Below are 16,380 nucleotides of genomic sequence, written 5' to 3' on the forward strand. Positions count from 1 at the left end.
AGACTTTACAAAAAAAATTATTAGAACCCCTAAATCAATTCAGTAAAGTCACAGGATATAAAATCAACATACAGAAATCTGTTGCATTTCTATACACATGCATTTCTATATACATGAAGCAGCAGAAATAGAAATTAAGGAATTAATCACAAAAAAAGCTGGAATAGCCATACTCACCTCAGACAAACTAGACTTTATTTTACTTTTTTGACAAATTAGATTTTAAAGCAAAGCCTGTAATAGGAGATGAAGAAGGGCATTCTGCAGCAACATACTCAACTTAGTCATGTGGCATTTTGTTTTTATATATTTACATGTTTTTAATTAATTTTAATCTAGCATAATCACTTTCATGCTGTCCAGCATGTGGGGGTGGGGGGGTGGAGGGCGTGGGAGCCTTTGCCACTGGAGCTGCCCTGCCTCCAGCATCCAGGCAGCTGGCCTTTGCATGGAGAATCTTCACTAGTGACTGTCACTTCAGCCCTCCCAGTGTGACTGAGAGTCAGTTTGCTCTGTTGTGCTGTCACCTCCTAAATATGCATCCTGACTTATCTCCACACTTGCACACTGAAGAATGCAACATCTTGACTAACTTGCTGAAGGAATGTCACCAAAAAAATCACAACATTCTGAAACTTTTTGGTCATTGCAATGATATTGATGAAGAGAGAAGAAAATACTTGAAGAATGAGTACTTGGAAAAGAGGACCAAGAGCAAAGAACATGGAAATGTGATGCAAAAAAGACATTTCAATCCTGCAAAGGAAACTGAAAAGTAAATTACAGGCATAATTTGTTTTAAAAAATTGAAGGGTTGCCTGGGTGGCTCAGTAGTTGAACATTTGCCTTCAGCTCAGGGTATGATCCTGGGTGTCCCAGGATCAAGTCCTGCATGGGGCTCCCCATAGGGAGCTTGCTTCTCCCTCTGCTTATGTCTCTGCGTGTGTGTGTGTGTGTGTGTGTGTGTGTGTGTGTGTGTGTGATGAACAAATAAATAAAATCTTTAAAAAATTGAAGACTGAAGGCTCCAAGGTCTTTTTTGGACCTATCACCATTTTCTGCTGTGAACTTGGGTAGGGAACTTCACCTCTGTGTCTTCACATCAGTTTCTGTGCATCAATACTGACGTGTGCTTAAAGGTAGATATGATGTAGATAATACCTCACCTAACCACAGAGACAGTGAGTTCCCACCCTACCTTGGCACTCACATACATAAGCTGTGACACAGAGGTGCCCAGGCCTCCCCACGTGGGATGGACAAATAAAGAGGAGAGAAAGGAATGTGCATGGGGGATCTTCTCTGTGCCAGGCACCAGGCTGGATACTTTATGTACTGTATCTTCTCTAAGTCCTAAAGCAGCCCTGTTAGAAGTCTGTTTTATGGCAGAGGAAACTATAGCTCAGGGATTAGGTGATTTGCCCATGAGGTCACACAGCTAGAAAGTGATAGACCTGAGATCCAAACCCAGGCCATCTGACTCCAAAGTCTGTATCCCTTCTAGGTGATCAGTTGAGAGTCTTCAGTGAGTTTGAGAGGGTGTCTCCCTCACCAAATCTGGCACCGAAGAAGGCTCTGATCATCATCAACATAATAATTAGGACTATCCCACTAGATGACCTGACAACTGTAAATATTTATGCTCCCAACTTGGGAGCATACAAATATGTAAAACAATTAATAATAAACATAAAGAAACTCACTGATAATAGTGCAATAATAGTAGTAGGCTTTAACATCCCACTTACATCAAGAAATCATCTCAGCAAAAACTCAATTAGGAAACAATGGTTTTGAATAAGAAACTAGATCAGATGACTTTTTTTCCTTTTTATTTATTTATGTTTTTTATTTTTTAATTTACATTCAATTAATTAGCATATAGTGTATTATTAGTCTCAAAGGTAAAACTTAGTGATTCATCAGTTGCATATAACACCCAATGCTCGTTACATCAAGTGCCCATCACCCAGTTACCCCATGCTCCCACCCAATGCCCCTCCAGCAACCCTCAGTTTGTTTCCTATAGTAAAGAATCTCTTCTAGTTTGTCCTTCTCTCGTTTTAGAACAAGTTAACTTAACAGAAAGATTCAAAAATTTTATCCTAAAGCAGGAAATTACAAATTCTTTTCAATTGTACATGGAACACTCTCCAGAATAGATCACGAAGTGGGTCATAAATCAGCCCTCAAAAAGTGCAAAAAGAATGAGGTCATATAACCCATATTTTCACACCACAACACAATGAATGTTGAAGTCAACCACAAAAAAATTTGGAAAGAACAAAAATATATTGAGATTAAAGAACATACTACTAAAGAATGAATGTGTTAACCAGAAAATTAAGATATTAAAATTTTATAAAAATCTTGGAAGCAAATGAAAATGAAAATACAAGAGTCCAAAAACTTTAGAATGCAGCAAAGGTAGTACTAAGAGGGAAGCATATTGCAACAGGGTTCTAACTCAAGAAGCAATAAAATTCTCAAATACACAACCTAATCTTACACCTAAAGGAGCTAGAAAGAAAGGAACAGCAAATAAAGCAAGGCCAACAGAAGAAAAGAAATAATAAAGATTAAAGCAGAAATAAACAAAATAGAAAGAAACAAAAAACCTAGTAGAACAGATCAACTGAACTAAGAGCTGGTTCTTTGAAAGAATTAAGAAAAATGATAAACCCTTAGCCAGACTTGCCAAAGAGAAAAGAAAAAGGATCCAAGTAAAAAAACAAAACAAAACAAAACAACAACAGGGATCCCTGGGCGGCGCAGCAGTTTGGCGCTTGCCTTTGGCCCAGGGCACGATCCTGGAGACCCGGGATCGAATCCCACGTCGGGCTCCTGGTGCATGGAGCCTGCTTCTTCCTCTGCCTATGTCTCTGCCTCTCTCTCTCTCTCTGTGTGACTATCATTAAAAAAAATTAAAAAAAAAACAAAAAAAAAACAAATACAAAAACAAAAAACCATGAATGAAAGAGGAGAGATCACTAACAACACCACAGAAATACAATTATAGGGCAGCCCAGGTGGCTCAGCAGTTTAGCGTTGCCTTCAGCCCAGGGCCTGATCCTGGAGACTCAGGATTGAGTCCCACCTCAGGCTTCCTGCATGGAGCCTGCTTCTCCCTCTTTCTATGTCTCTGCCTCTCTCTCTCTCTCATTAATAAATAAATAAAATATTTTTAAAAATACTATTATAATAGAATATTATAAAAATTATATGCCAACAAACTGTGCAACCTCAAAGAAATGGACAAATTCCTACAAACCTACAAACTACCAAAATTGAAATAGGAAGAAATACAAATTGAAACAAATCCACAACCAGCAAAGAAATTGAATCAGTAATAAAAAATTTCCCAAAGAACCAAAGTCCAGTGCCAGATGGCTTCCCAAAGGATCTCTAGTAGACATTTAGAGAAGAGTTAATACCTATTCTTCTCAAGCTATTCACAAAAATAGAAATGGGAGGAACACTTCCAAACTTGTTTTTGGAAGCCAGCATTATCTTGGATCCAAAAACAAAGACCCCACTTAAAAGGAGATTCACATTCATCCTTTCTGATGGCTGAGGACTATTTCATTGTATATATATATATATATATATATATACCACATCTTCTTTATCCATTCATCTGTTGAAGAACACCTTGGATGGACTTGAAGGGTATTATGCTGAATGAAGTAAATCAATTGGAGAAGGGCAATCATCATATGGTTTCTCTCATATGGGGAATTTAAGAAATAGTGACAGGGATTATAAGGGAAAGGAGGGGAAATGAGCGGGAAAAATTAGAGAGGGAGACGAACTATGAGAGACTCCTAAATCTGGGAAATGAACAAAGGGTTGCAGAAGGGGAAGGTGGGCTGGGGTTCAGGTAACTGGGTGACAGGCACTGAGGAGGGCACTTGATGGAATGAGCACTAGGTGTTATACTATATGTTGGCAAATAGAACTTCAATAAAAACAAATGAAAAAAATTAAAAATGAAAAAGAATTATAGACCAATATTCCTGATGAACATGGATGCAAAAAATTATTAAGAAGATATGAGCAAATCAAATCTAATAGCTCATGAAAATAATTATTCACCATAATCAAGTTAGATTTATTCTGGGCTGCAAGGATGGTTCGATATTCACAAATCAATCAATGTGATCAACCACATTAATAAAAGAAAAAGAACCATATAATCTCAATGAATGCAGAAAAAGTATTTAGCAACATACAGCATCCATTCTTGATAAAAAACCCTTAAAAAGAGTAGTTATAAACATACCTCAACCTCATAAAGGCCATATACAAAATGCCCACAACTAATATCATCCTCGAGAGGGAAAAACTGAAAGCTTTTCCTCTATGGTCAAGAACAAGACAGGAATGTCCATTCTCATTGTTATTATTTAACATAGTACTAAAAGTGTTAGCTTTGGCAATCAGACAATAAGAAGAAATAAAAAGCATCCAAATCAGCAAGAAAGTCAAATAACACAATAATCTGTATAAAATCCAAACAACTCCATAAAAACCTTGCTAGAAAAGATAAATTCAGTATAGTTGCAGCATAAAAAAAATCAATGTACAGAAATCTGTTGCATTTCTATATGCCAATAATGAAGCAGCAGAAAAAGAAATTTATCTCAGTTACAATTGCACCAAAAAAACAACAAGATACCTAGGAATAAACCTAAGCAAGGAGGTAAAAGATCTGAAAACTATAGGAAACTTATGAAAGAAATTGGATAGGACACCAAAAAATACAAAAAAGTCCATGTTCATGTCTTAGGAGAACATTGCAGAAATGTCTAAATTACCCAAAGCAGTCTACACATTTAATGCCATCCTTATCAAAATATCAACAGCATTTTTCACAATGCTAGAACAAACAATCCTAATATTTGTTTGGAACCATAAAAGATGCTGAATAGCCAAAGCAATATTGAAAAATAAATGCAAAACTAGAGGAATTGTTATTCTGGAATTCTAAGCTATATTACAAAGTAATCAAGACAGGATGGTACTGGCACAAAAACAGATACATAAGTCAATGGAACAGTGTAGAAAACCCATAAATGGATCCATAACTATATGGTCAACTGATCTTTAACAGAGTAGAAAATAATATCCAATGGAAAAAGTTCTACTCAACAAATGCTATTGGTAAAACTGGGCAGCAACATGCAGAAGAATGAAACTGGACTACTTTATTACACTATGCACAAAAATAAATTCAAAATGGAGAAACAGAGAAAGAGACAATCAAGAAAACTAAAATACAAACTACAGAATGGGAGAAGATATTTGCAAATGACATATCAGACCAGGGGCTAGTATCCAAAATCCATAAAGAACTTCTCAAATTCAACACAGAAAAAACAAATAATCTATTTTAAAAATGGGCAGAGAGCATAAATAGACATTTTTCCATTCAGATATCTAACAGACACATGAAAAAATGCCCAACACCACTCACCATCAGAGAAATACAAATCAAAACCACAAGGAGATATCAACTCACTCCTGCCAGAATGGCTAAAATAACACAGGAAACAAAAGATGTTGGTGAGGATGCAGAAAAAGAGGAGCCCTCTTTCACTGTTGCTGGAATGCAAACCAGTGCAGCTACTCTGTAAATATTATGGAGGTTCCTCAAAATGTTAAAAATAGAAGTATCCTATTATACAGCAATTGCACTGTATGTATATATGTATTGTACATATAATATATATATATACACACATACATATATAATATAACATATATGTATATAATACATATATATGTCTTTTGTTTCTTTTCTTCCAATATATGTATATATAATACATATATACATACAGTGCAATTGCTGTATAATAGGATATATATATATATATATATGTATAATACAATGGAATATTACTCGGCCTTTAAAAAAGAATGAGATCCTGCTATTTGCAATTGCATTATAAGGTATTTACAAAAAGGATACAAAGTTACAGATTCAAAAGTGTAATATGCACCCTGATGTTTATAGCAGCATTATCAGTAATAGTTAAACTATGGAGATAGCCCAAATGTACACTGACTGATACATGGATAAAGAAGAGGAGATATATATACACAGTGGAATATTAACCAGCCATCAAAAAGATAAAAAATATTCTTGCTATTTGCAATGATGTGAATGGAGCTAGAGTGAACCATGCTAAGCAAAATAAGTCAGTCAGATTTAGACAATATAAATTCACTCGTATGTGAAACTTAGGAAACAAAACAGGTGAACGTATGTGAAGGGGAAAAAAAGAGAGAGAGGGAAGCAAACCATAAGAGATTCTAAACAATGGAGAACAAACAGGGTTGCTGAAGGGAGGTGGGTGGGGCATGGGCTAAATTGGTGATGGGTATTAAGGAAGGCACTTGTTATAGTAAGCACTGGGTGTTATATGTAGGTGATGAATCACTAAATTCTACTCATTACCAATAAGTATTGATAATGAGTAGAAATCAATATTACACTATATGTTAACTAACTAGAATTAAATTAAAATTTGGAAGAAAAGAAACAAAAGACATATAAACGGCCAACAGACACATGAGAAAATGCTCAACATTACTCATCATCAGAGAAATAGAGAAATGCAATTTATTTTATTTTTAAGGATTAATTAATTAATTAATTAATTGAGACTGGCACCTGAGCACGGGTGAGGGGTGAGGGAGAAGGAGAAGTAGACTCCCTGCTGAACAGGGAATCAAATGAGGGCCTGATCCCAGGATCCTAGGATCATGACCTGAGCCAAAGACAGAGTTTTAGCCAAGACACCCAGGGGCCCCGAAAAGTGCAGTTTAAAACCACATTGAGATATCACCTCACATTTGTCAGATTGTCTAAAATGAAAAACACAAGAAATAATGATTATTGGTAAGGATACGGAGAAAAGGAAACCCTCTTGTACTGTTGGTGGGAATGCAAATTGGTGCACCCACTGCAGAAAACAGTATGGAGTTTCCTCAACAATTTATAAATAGAACTACCTTATGATCCAGTAATTACACTACTAAGTATTTACTCCAAAAATACAGAAACACTAATTCAAAGGGACACACACACCCCCTAAGTTTATGGCAGCTGCATATACAATAACCAAATTATGGAAGCAGCCCAAGTGTGTATTGCTAGATAAATGGATAAAGAAGATGCGGTTTTATATACATAATTGAAAATTATTCAGCTATTTTAAAAAACCCAAATCCCTGCCATTTGCAAGGACATGGATGAAGCTAGAAAGTATTATGCTCACAAACTATGTCAATTAGAGAAAGATAAATACCATATTGACTTCACTCATATGTGGAATTTAAAAAAAAAAAATTGACCAAAGGTAAAAGAAAGAGAAATAAACTAAGAAACGGACTCTTGACTATAGAGAACAAACTTACGGTTACCATATGGGAGGTGGTTGGGGAGGATGGGTGAAATAGGTGATGGGGATTAAGGAGTGCACTTGTGATGATAACTGGGTAATGTATGGAATTGTTGAATCACTATAGTGTAAATCTGAAACTAATATAACACTGCATGCTAAATACACTGGGAATAAAATAAAAAGTTAATGAATAATAAGTGGAAAAAATGATAGCAAGTATATTTTTAAAAACTATTCTGCTATGAAGTAAACCTAAAGCACTTAGAAGGTATAATAATTATAAAGTTTTTAATTTAAAAATGTAAAATTATAGTTAAAGATAAAGTTTAAGGCAAAAAAAAAGACACCATATAGACTTGAATCTTTTGGAAAGACTTCCTACAAGGGCTGAAACTAAGAGAGGCTTAGAGATAATCAGAAAGCACAGCTTCCATTACTCAATTTTTATTTAACTGTGGTTTAGGCTATTGATACACTTTAGGTAGCCTTACTTTTGTGTCATTTGATGTGGAGTTTTTGATGGAAAAAGAAAAAAAGAGGTTGATAAAAGGATCTATAGGCTGAAAGCCATTCAATCCACTTATGAGACACCATTAACAGCAAAATAATAAAGTGGAAAAACCATGTCTTTTGTGAAGCCACAATTCTTGATCCCTGTCTGAATTCATTTCTGCTAGTTCTCAAACACTGACTTTTGTTTAATTTGAAAAATAAAAACAACAAAATGTTTGTTCAACAACATAGTTTCTTTGTCCTTTGGGTTCTAGATTAAGAAGAAACAGCAAGATGTGCTTGGTTTTTTAGAAGCTAACAAAATAGGATTTGAAGAAAAAGACATTGCAGCCAATGAAGAGAATCGGAAGTGGATGAGAGAAAATGTACCTGAAAACAATCGACCAGCCACAGGGTACCCGCTGCCACCTCAGATTTTCAATGAAAGCCAGTACCGTGGGGTAAGAAAAAAATTAAAATCTAAACTCTTGTTTTATCAAATGCATCACCTCAAATACATCCAATCCCTTTTATCCCAAATTTGTATACAGCCTTTTTTTTGTTCATCACTTCATCCATATTAAGCAGCTGGGATATTTTTACTAGGAAACAAATGGATGAATCATGCCCCCTAAAATTTCCTGTAAATGGATAATACAGACCTTGAACACAGAGTTGTTCTTCCATTTCTTTTTTTATGATCTTACTTTTAGGTAGTGTCTACACACAACCTGTGTATTGAATTCACAACCCCAAGATCAAGAACTGCATATTTTATCAACTAAGCCAGCCAGGCACCCTGCCTTTCCATTTCTTCTTAATTCTATATAGAGCAATTGCATTGTGTCTGCTATGTCCATGAAGAAGCTTTTGAGAAGTCAACTGCATATTTAGATGAAAAATAGTTTAAAAATAATAATACCTTATTTTCTCCTTGAAGTCAATAATACTTTTATTTTGGTATTATTAATGAATTTTCACAAAATGTTAAGTTAGCTAATTTAACTCATGTAAAGAACAAGGGAAACAAAAATGGAGTTTTGCTTTGTGACTGGTGCTTTCAAGTATACCATCTTTAGTCTTTATTTAAACCATAGAGTAGTTTCCTTTATTCTTCTGTCACTATATATTTAACATTTGAAGCTGGTGGCCATTCTTGCTACCATGGTAAGTACAAGTATAAATATAATAGTTTTCTTCTCTTAAGGAGCTGTTGGGAGTGAGGTGTGGGAAGAATCATACACACCTGAAACAATTGGAGTGTGGTTATGAATCCATTTCTATGTGATGAGATAGTACAAGAAGCAAATGTGAGGGCTATAGGAATTTCCAGTAAGGAATTGTTTACCCTGCTATATCCTCAGAATTAGCATGACTGAAGAACAACTGTATTAGAGTCAGCAATCCAAATCTTCTAATTCATAGATATATATATGCAAGTAAAAGGACACTTTTTGGTGGGGATCTTTATTCGTGTGTCAGTTCTGAAAATCTAGGGGAGGGAGCATGGAAAAATTGAGAACTTTATTGACACAAAATATTTTCTCTGTGAACTGAATTTTTAAGTTCTGAGGAGGGTCCTGAACATTTCATCTGTTGCTGCCAACAGGGCTGATGTGTAAAGACATACTCTGCAGATAAGGAAAAGGCAATAAGGCTATTCATTAAGATAACAAAACCTCAGTGATTCTCTAATTTCTGCAAATTGCTGCATCCCAGGAGCTGGAAGAGGCCTCAGAGGCCATCCAGTCCGATATAAGCCAGCAAGTATTTTCTTAACTTTTTTTGAAGCAGGAATTTTAATTTGTTTGGACTTGAAAACAAACACATTTTAGGTTATAAGGGTAACAGTTGAGAAACCACATTGACCTGGCTTATTTCTCCATCAGAAGCCACAATGTAAGGGAATGTAGTATGTTACAGAAATCAGGTATCAGTGAGAAATAGGGAGCTGGAAAGGATGGAGCAGGAGGTGAGACTCGACCAAACAAATATTTGTTAATGGATAAAGGATCACATTTTTATTGAATGTCTGCTGTGTGCCAGACACTAAGTTAGGATTTGAATAACAATGAAAATTAAGATTTGTCCCTATACAGACTAGGCCTAGAAGAAGGCTAACTGACTTGCTAAATCTGTTTTATTCTAAAGCTCTTACTTTTTCTTTTAAACGAGTGTATATTTCATTTTCCTATTTATACAAAGATCCTATCTTTACTTTCTTCCTCCATTCTGTATTATAGAAGGGTTGCTGACCTCAGTAAATTAAATCTCGCAGTATTCACTGCTGACTGGCTATTAGGTTTGGCCAATAATGGGAGATACTGGTTGAAAGACTGGAGGACAGAGGAAAGGAAAAGCCAAGGTGTAACCCTCCTTCTGGCTTCTGGAGATGTCCATGATAGTGGCTGTGTCTGCTTTGTGGTACCAGGTATCCCAACTCTTGGGTTCTGTAATATCATCTTCTGCACTTTTTCCATTAGCTGTATAGCTGTGGTAGCAGTGGCTGTGTCTGCTTTGTGGTACCAGGTATGCACTTTTTCCATTAGCTGTATAGCTGTGGTAGCAGTGGCTGTGTCTGCTTTGTGGTACCAGGTATCCCAACTCTTGGGTTCTGTAATATCATCTTCTGCACTTTTTCCATTAGCTGTATAGCTGTGGTAGCAGCCTCTTGCTGTTGATAATCTTTGGGTTCCCTTACCATTTCCTGTTTGCCTTTCATCAGTTCCTTTGTAAATAAATTCTTCATATTTTGTATTGAATTCCGTTGTTTAAAATATCTGAAGGTTTCTCAAACTTGGCACTATGGAGATATTGGATTGGAGAATACTTTGTTGTTGGGAGCTACCCTGTGCATCATAGAAAGTTTAGCAGCAACCCTGTTTTCTGTCTGTGAGTGTCAGTAGCACCCTCCCAGTTGTGAAAAACCAAGAATATCTCTAGACTTTGCCAGACTTCCCTGGGGGTGGGGGTGGGGAGTTATATCCTGTTGAGAACACTGAACTATGGATTAGGTTCTTATTTCCAGCCTGGAATGTGACTAAAACAACTAACCTACTACATAGATGAGGCTCTATTACATAGGTGCATTTTTAAGGATAATCTTGATTCTGAAAGAGCTTATGCTATGTATATGAAGAACTAGAGCATTTTCATGAATTGGTAATGATTATGATACCAATATACAGGTTAATGTTAGTGGAATCACAGAGGTGTAAACAAAATATCTTTTTTTTTCCTCAAGCAAATTCCTATAGAAGAAGCAGACTATATCACAATCTGTTTTGTTTACTCTTTGTAAATATTTTAAATTTGAATTCCCTAGGATTGAGCCATGAATAGATATGAAGATCTTAATGTTTTGTATACTCTTATATTCTTAGCACCAAAAATGATTGGTATATAGTAGGTACTCAATATGTATTTGCAAAATAAACTGATTTAATCTGACTTAATTGAGAAACTGGTGATGTTCTTTTGTCTTGGAGTTACAAATCTGTTTGTGTTTGCTAAGTCCAGGCCCCCAAAATGATATTATACTGTGATCTTGAAACAGACAATTAGAGTAGCATTTTATGATCATATTTCAACATAGTTGAATCTATATTCTTTCACATGAATTTAAAGACTGGCTTGAGTTATTTTTGAACAAAAGGTAAAAAATAACTCTTCTGTGACTGACTCTTTCAGCTAGCATTTTGAAGTTACTTCCAAGTGGTTGAGTGTAAAAATGATGTATATTGTTTGTTTATTTTGAGTAGTTTATAGGTCATGTGTCTCAGTATGAAATTGCTATCAATATCAAAATAGTTTCACTATTGAAGAGTAAGCTCATAGGAGGCTGTTCATAAATGCCTGTTGTTTAAGGTTTATTCCTTTGCCAACATGTAGGGTACACAATAAGATGCTTTGAGTCAATCCTTGGGGATATTTCAGTAGTGCTAAACAATTCTGATTGCATTAGAAGATCCCTAAATAAGAGAGAAACTTTGCTATTTCTTGGAGTAAGGTTCCAATTTAGGGTCATTAATGGCTTGAGAGATTCTCCAAGTACCAGAAATTATACATATATCTAAACTGTATATCTCCAGATTCTTCAAGTGTCAGGACTTAACCCTGTAATTAACAATATATTCATGAGGCAATCTCTAGAGAAACCAGCAAATTATGAATATTTTTCACCTACAATAAATCCACCAAGATGACAAACTTATTTTTGTGTGTTTTAAACAAAATAAGACCAGGTACTGACAATGGCTGTGTTTTCTAAGTAGATTTGCTACTGATTATATGTCATAGTCAAATTTAGGCAATTCTATTTGTCACTTCTAAAACATACTTGGTGGCTTAGAGGATGACAGTGGAAAGCCCAACCAAATTCAGTCATGTGAGGTTTTTCTTGGATCCTTGAATTGAAACATCTAAGTAGTTTGTTTGCTCCTCTGGTCATATTTCATGAAAATTACATTCCCTTCCTTCAAATACAGCATAGATTTATTACATGCATGGCCTAGTTAATATCAGGTATACTGTAGGTTCTGAGGATATCTCTACCTTAATAAATAATGAAAGAGAAATAATGGGGAACAGAAACAACAGCCTCCTACCAGAAATAACCAAACTCTTACTGAAATAGTTGGTTGCTTTGGGTTGTGGAGAAAGTAACTTGACCTCAAACAGACTTAAATGCTATGTGATATGGAATAAGTCATTTTGCCATTTCTGCCCCACCAAACAGCATATATTCTAACCTATATTAAGTGGGATGTAATATGTCTTGCCTCTTTACTAGTCTTTCCAAAATTGTAGCATTTTCGAAGTTAGATAGTTTGTATGCCCCCCAAAAGGTTGACCAATGAGTTAATTTTGAATAATTTAATCTTTTATTTCCTTTGTTGGTTGCATACTGCTAATTTTTCTTGCCTTCTTTTCATTAAGGACTATGATGCTTTCTTTGAAGCTAGAGAAAATAATGCAGTGTATGCCTTTTTGGGCTTGACAGCCCCACCTGGTTCAAAGGTATGATTCCTTTGTTTTCTTGCTTTATAATCTATTATATTACTGCTGGAATTTTTAGTCAGTGAGATTTCTACCTTTATCAACTATTCAAGTTAAGCCAGAGGCAGTGTAACATAGGTAACAGAACTCTTCCTTCTCTACATGTACTTAAATCCAGGTAGGGCACACAGGTAGGGCACACAATGCATAATCTCATACATAAAGTGTATGAGTAGGATGTAGGTGGAGTGACTTCTCCATCAAGTTATCCAAAGCAACAAATTTCTTATTGACCCATTTATAAATAATAAGTGGTTACCAATTTTAAAGACTCCATTATTTCAGCTGTCATGCATGGTTCTACATCAACAGAACTCATCTTAGTACATAGTAATCTTCTTGGCAGCCTCTATTGTCTTTCTGTGAAAGCAAATGCTAGAGTCATGCATTCAAATCACGTAAAAGCATTTGAGTTTCAAAACTGGTCACTAAATTGCTGGCTAAACTTGGGGCTTTCTCACTGCCAATAACAAATTAATTTTTAAAGTGGTAGTATTTCCAGGGGATATCATATAAAGAAAATAATGAAAAATTAAATTTCCTATTTAATGAAATGTCTTAAAGCTATGGACATTAAATATACTTTGCCTTTTACCATGTTCTTTTCTACACACGCTGGCTTAATCAGAATGTATGATTCCTGTTCTATCATTTTATCTTTTGTTGTTAGCAACTAATTTTATGTTGAACAGATTCATTGAACTCCAGCTCCTTCTCCAATTTTGAGGGTCTGTTATTGTTCATGTTCTCAGCAGAGACCATTTACTAGCATTGTTGTCTGAGTCACTGTGAAATTCTGTTTCCTTGATGAATTCTCTTTTTCCATGGATAAAATATCTTCTTTTAGACTGCATAATTTAAGGCATAAGAAATGTTAGGTAAGATATTTTGTTTAATCAGGTTAGGGGAGGCAAGGCAAGATGGCAGAAGAGTAGGATCCCCAAGTCACATGTCCCCACCAACTTACCTAGATAACTTTCAAATCATCCTGAAAACCTACAAATTCGGCCTGAGATTTAAAGAGAGAACAGCTGGAATGCCAGAGTAAGAAGAGCTCGTGCTTCCAACAAAGTAGGAAGACAGGGAAAAAATTAAATAAAAAAGCATCCAAGGGGGAGGGGCCCGAGTGAGGAGCCTGGCTAAGATCAGGCGGTGAGTGCCTCCAGGACCGGAAAGCCCAGTCCCGGAGAAGCAGGAGCTTTACCAATCTTCCCAGAAGAAAAGGTGATTGCAGTAGCTCCGGCAGGATCCCAGGAGGGGCAGTGGAGACCGCAGGTTACCGGGGTCACTAATAGAGGAAGTGCGCACCGGGGAAGAGCACACCACACACTCCGACCGAGATCCCTAAAGGGATGGAACACACACCCAGCGGGGCCTTGGGAGCAGGTCAAGCGGCAGCTCAGGTGGCAGCTCCATGTGAAGGGGGCTGCGCGGCCACGAGAGCATGATTCCAGCGGCGCAGACCCCGGATCCCAAGGCACAGGGGACACAGCCTAGGATCCGGTGCTCCCCTTGGAGCAGGCAGAGGCCGGGAGAACACAGGACAGCAAGAACACTACTAGCACCAGGTGCCCGGACCTATGCAGATCAGCGTCCCCTGCCCCCGGAGCATCAAGGCCCCTCCAGACTGGGAGCTGTGGTAGTTACTGCTGGAGCTGACTCTAGAGCTGGAGATCTGGGTGCCACCACTGTTCTTCCTCCTGATGTAGCCTTGTACCTGGGACTGAGTGATCATGCCAGGGAGTAGGGGCCTCAAGGGATAAACAGCTCCCACAGAACAGTGCACCTGGCAGGGGGCGGGGCATCTTCCCCAGGTGCACACACCTGAGAATCAGCACAGAAATCCCCTCCCCCAGAAGACAAGCTGGAAAGACAAGGGAAAAGCAAGTTCTTAACCAAGAAGTTCTGTAATGCTCCTGGGGAAATCTAGGGACTTACAGTATATAGAATCAGAGGATACTATTCCTTCTTTTTTTGTTGTTTTTTGTTTGATTTCCCCTCCCCCCTTTTCCTTCATTTTCCCAGTAAACTTGTTTTTAGCCACTCTGCACTGAGCAAAATGACTAGAAGAAAGAACTGACCACAAAAGAAAGAATCAGAAACAGTCCTCTCTCCCACAGAGTTACAGAATTTGGATTACAATTCAATGTCAGAAAGCCAATTCAGAAGCACAATTATAAAACTACTGGTGGCTCTGGAAAAAAGCATAAAGGAATCAAGAGACTTCATGACTGCAGAATTTAGAGCTAATCAGTCTGAAACTAAAAATCAATTAAATGAGATGCAATCAAAACTGGAGGTACTAACAATGAGGGTTAATGAGGTAGAAGAACAAGTGGGTGACACAGGAGATAAGTTGATGGCAAGGAAGGAAGCTGAGGGAAAAAGAGAAAACAATTAAAAGATAATGAGGAAAGGTTAAGAGAAATAAATGACAGCCTCAAAAGGAAAAAACTACATTTAATTGGGGTTGCAGAGGGCACCGAAAGGGACAGAGGACCAGAAAGTGTATTTGAACAAATCATAGCAGAGAACTTCCCTAACTTGGGAAGGGAAACAGGCATTCAGATCCAGGAAATAGAGAGATCCACCCCCCTCCCCGCCAAAAATCAATAAAAATCATTCAAAACCCCGACATTTAATAGTGAAACTTATAAATTCATAAGATAAAGAGAGGATCCTTAAAGCAGCAAGAGACAAGAAATCCCTAATTTTTATGGGGAGAACTATTAGGTTAACAGCAGACCTCGCCACAGAGACCTAGCAGGCCAGAAAGGGCTGGCAGGATATATTCAGAGTCCTCAATGAGAAGAACACGCAGCCAAGGAAACAATATCCAGCAAGGCTTTCATTCAGAATAGAAGGAGAGATAAAGAGCTTCCAAGATATGCAGAAACTGAAAGAATATGCGACAACAAAACCAGTTCCGCAAGAAACATTAAGGGGGACTCTGTAAAAGAAAGAGGAAGTCCAAGCAAACAATCCATAAAAACAGGGACTGAATAGGTATTATGATGACACTAAATTCATATCTTTCAAGAGTAACTCTGAGTGTAAATGGGCTTAATGATCCCAACACAAGGCACAAGGTTTCATACTGGATAAAAAAGCAAGACCCAACTATTTACTGTCTACAAGAAACTCATTTTAGAAGTAAGGACACCTAGAGCCTGAAAATAAAAGGTTGGAGAACCATTTACCATTCAAAAGGTCCTCAAAAGAAAACAGGGGTAGCCATCCTCATATCAAATAAATTAAAGTTTACCCCAAAGACTGTAGTGAGAGATGAAGAGGGACACTATATCATACTTAAAGGATCTATCCAACAAGAGGATCTAACAATCATGAATATTTATACCCCTAATGTGAGAGCTGCCAAGCATATCAATCAATTAATAACCAAAGTTAAGACATACTTAAA

At 36.9% G+C, this 16,380-nt stretch overlaps 1 protein-coding gene and 1 pseudogene across 1 annotated transcript in view; both read left to right on the forward strand.

Annotated features, from left to right (window-relative positions):
• SH3BGRL (SH3 domain binding glutamate rich protein like) overlaps positions 1–16,380 on the forward strand; it is a 144,715-nt gene that overhangs the window by 113,180 nt on the left and 15,155 nt on the right. The window contains exons 2-3 of the mRNA XM_026016764.2: positions 8,177–8,362; positions 12,840–12,920. Of these exons, the coding sequence (XP_025872549.1) occupies positions 8,177–8,362; positions 12,840–12,920 (267 nt within the window). The remainder of the gene's footprint in view (positions 1–8,176; positions 8,363–12,839; positions 12,921–16,380) is intronic.
• Positions 455–868, forward strand: LOC112933580 (COX assembly mitochondrial protein 2 homolog pseudogene; annotated as a pseudogene).

The sequence above is a fragment of the Vulpes vulpes genome, chromosome X (assembly GCF_048418805.1).
Source record: "Vulpes vulpes isolate BD-2025 chromosome X, VulVul3, whole genome shotgun sequence".
In the NCBI taxonomy this organism is placed as follows: domain Eukaryota; kingdom Metazoa; phylum Chordata; class Mammalia; order Carnivora; family Canidae; genus Vulpes; species Vulpes vulpes.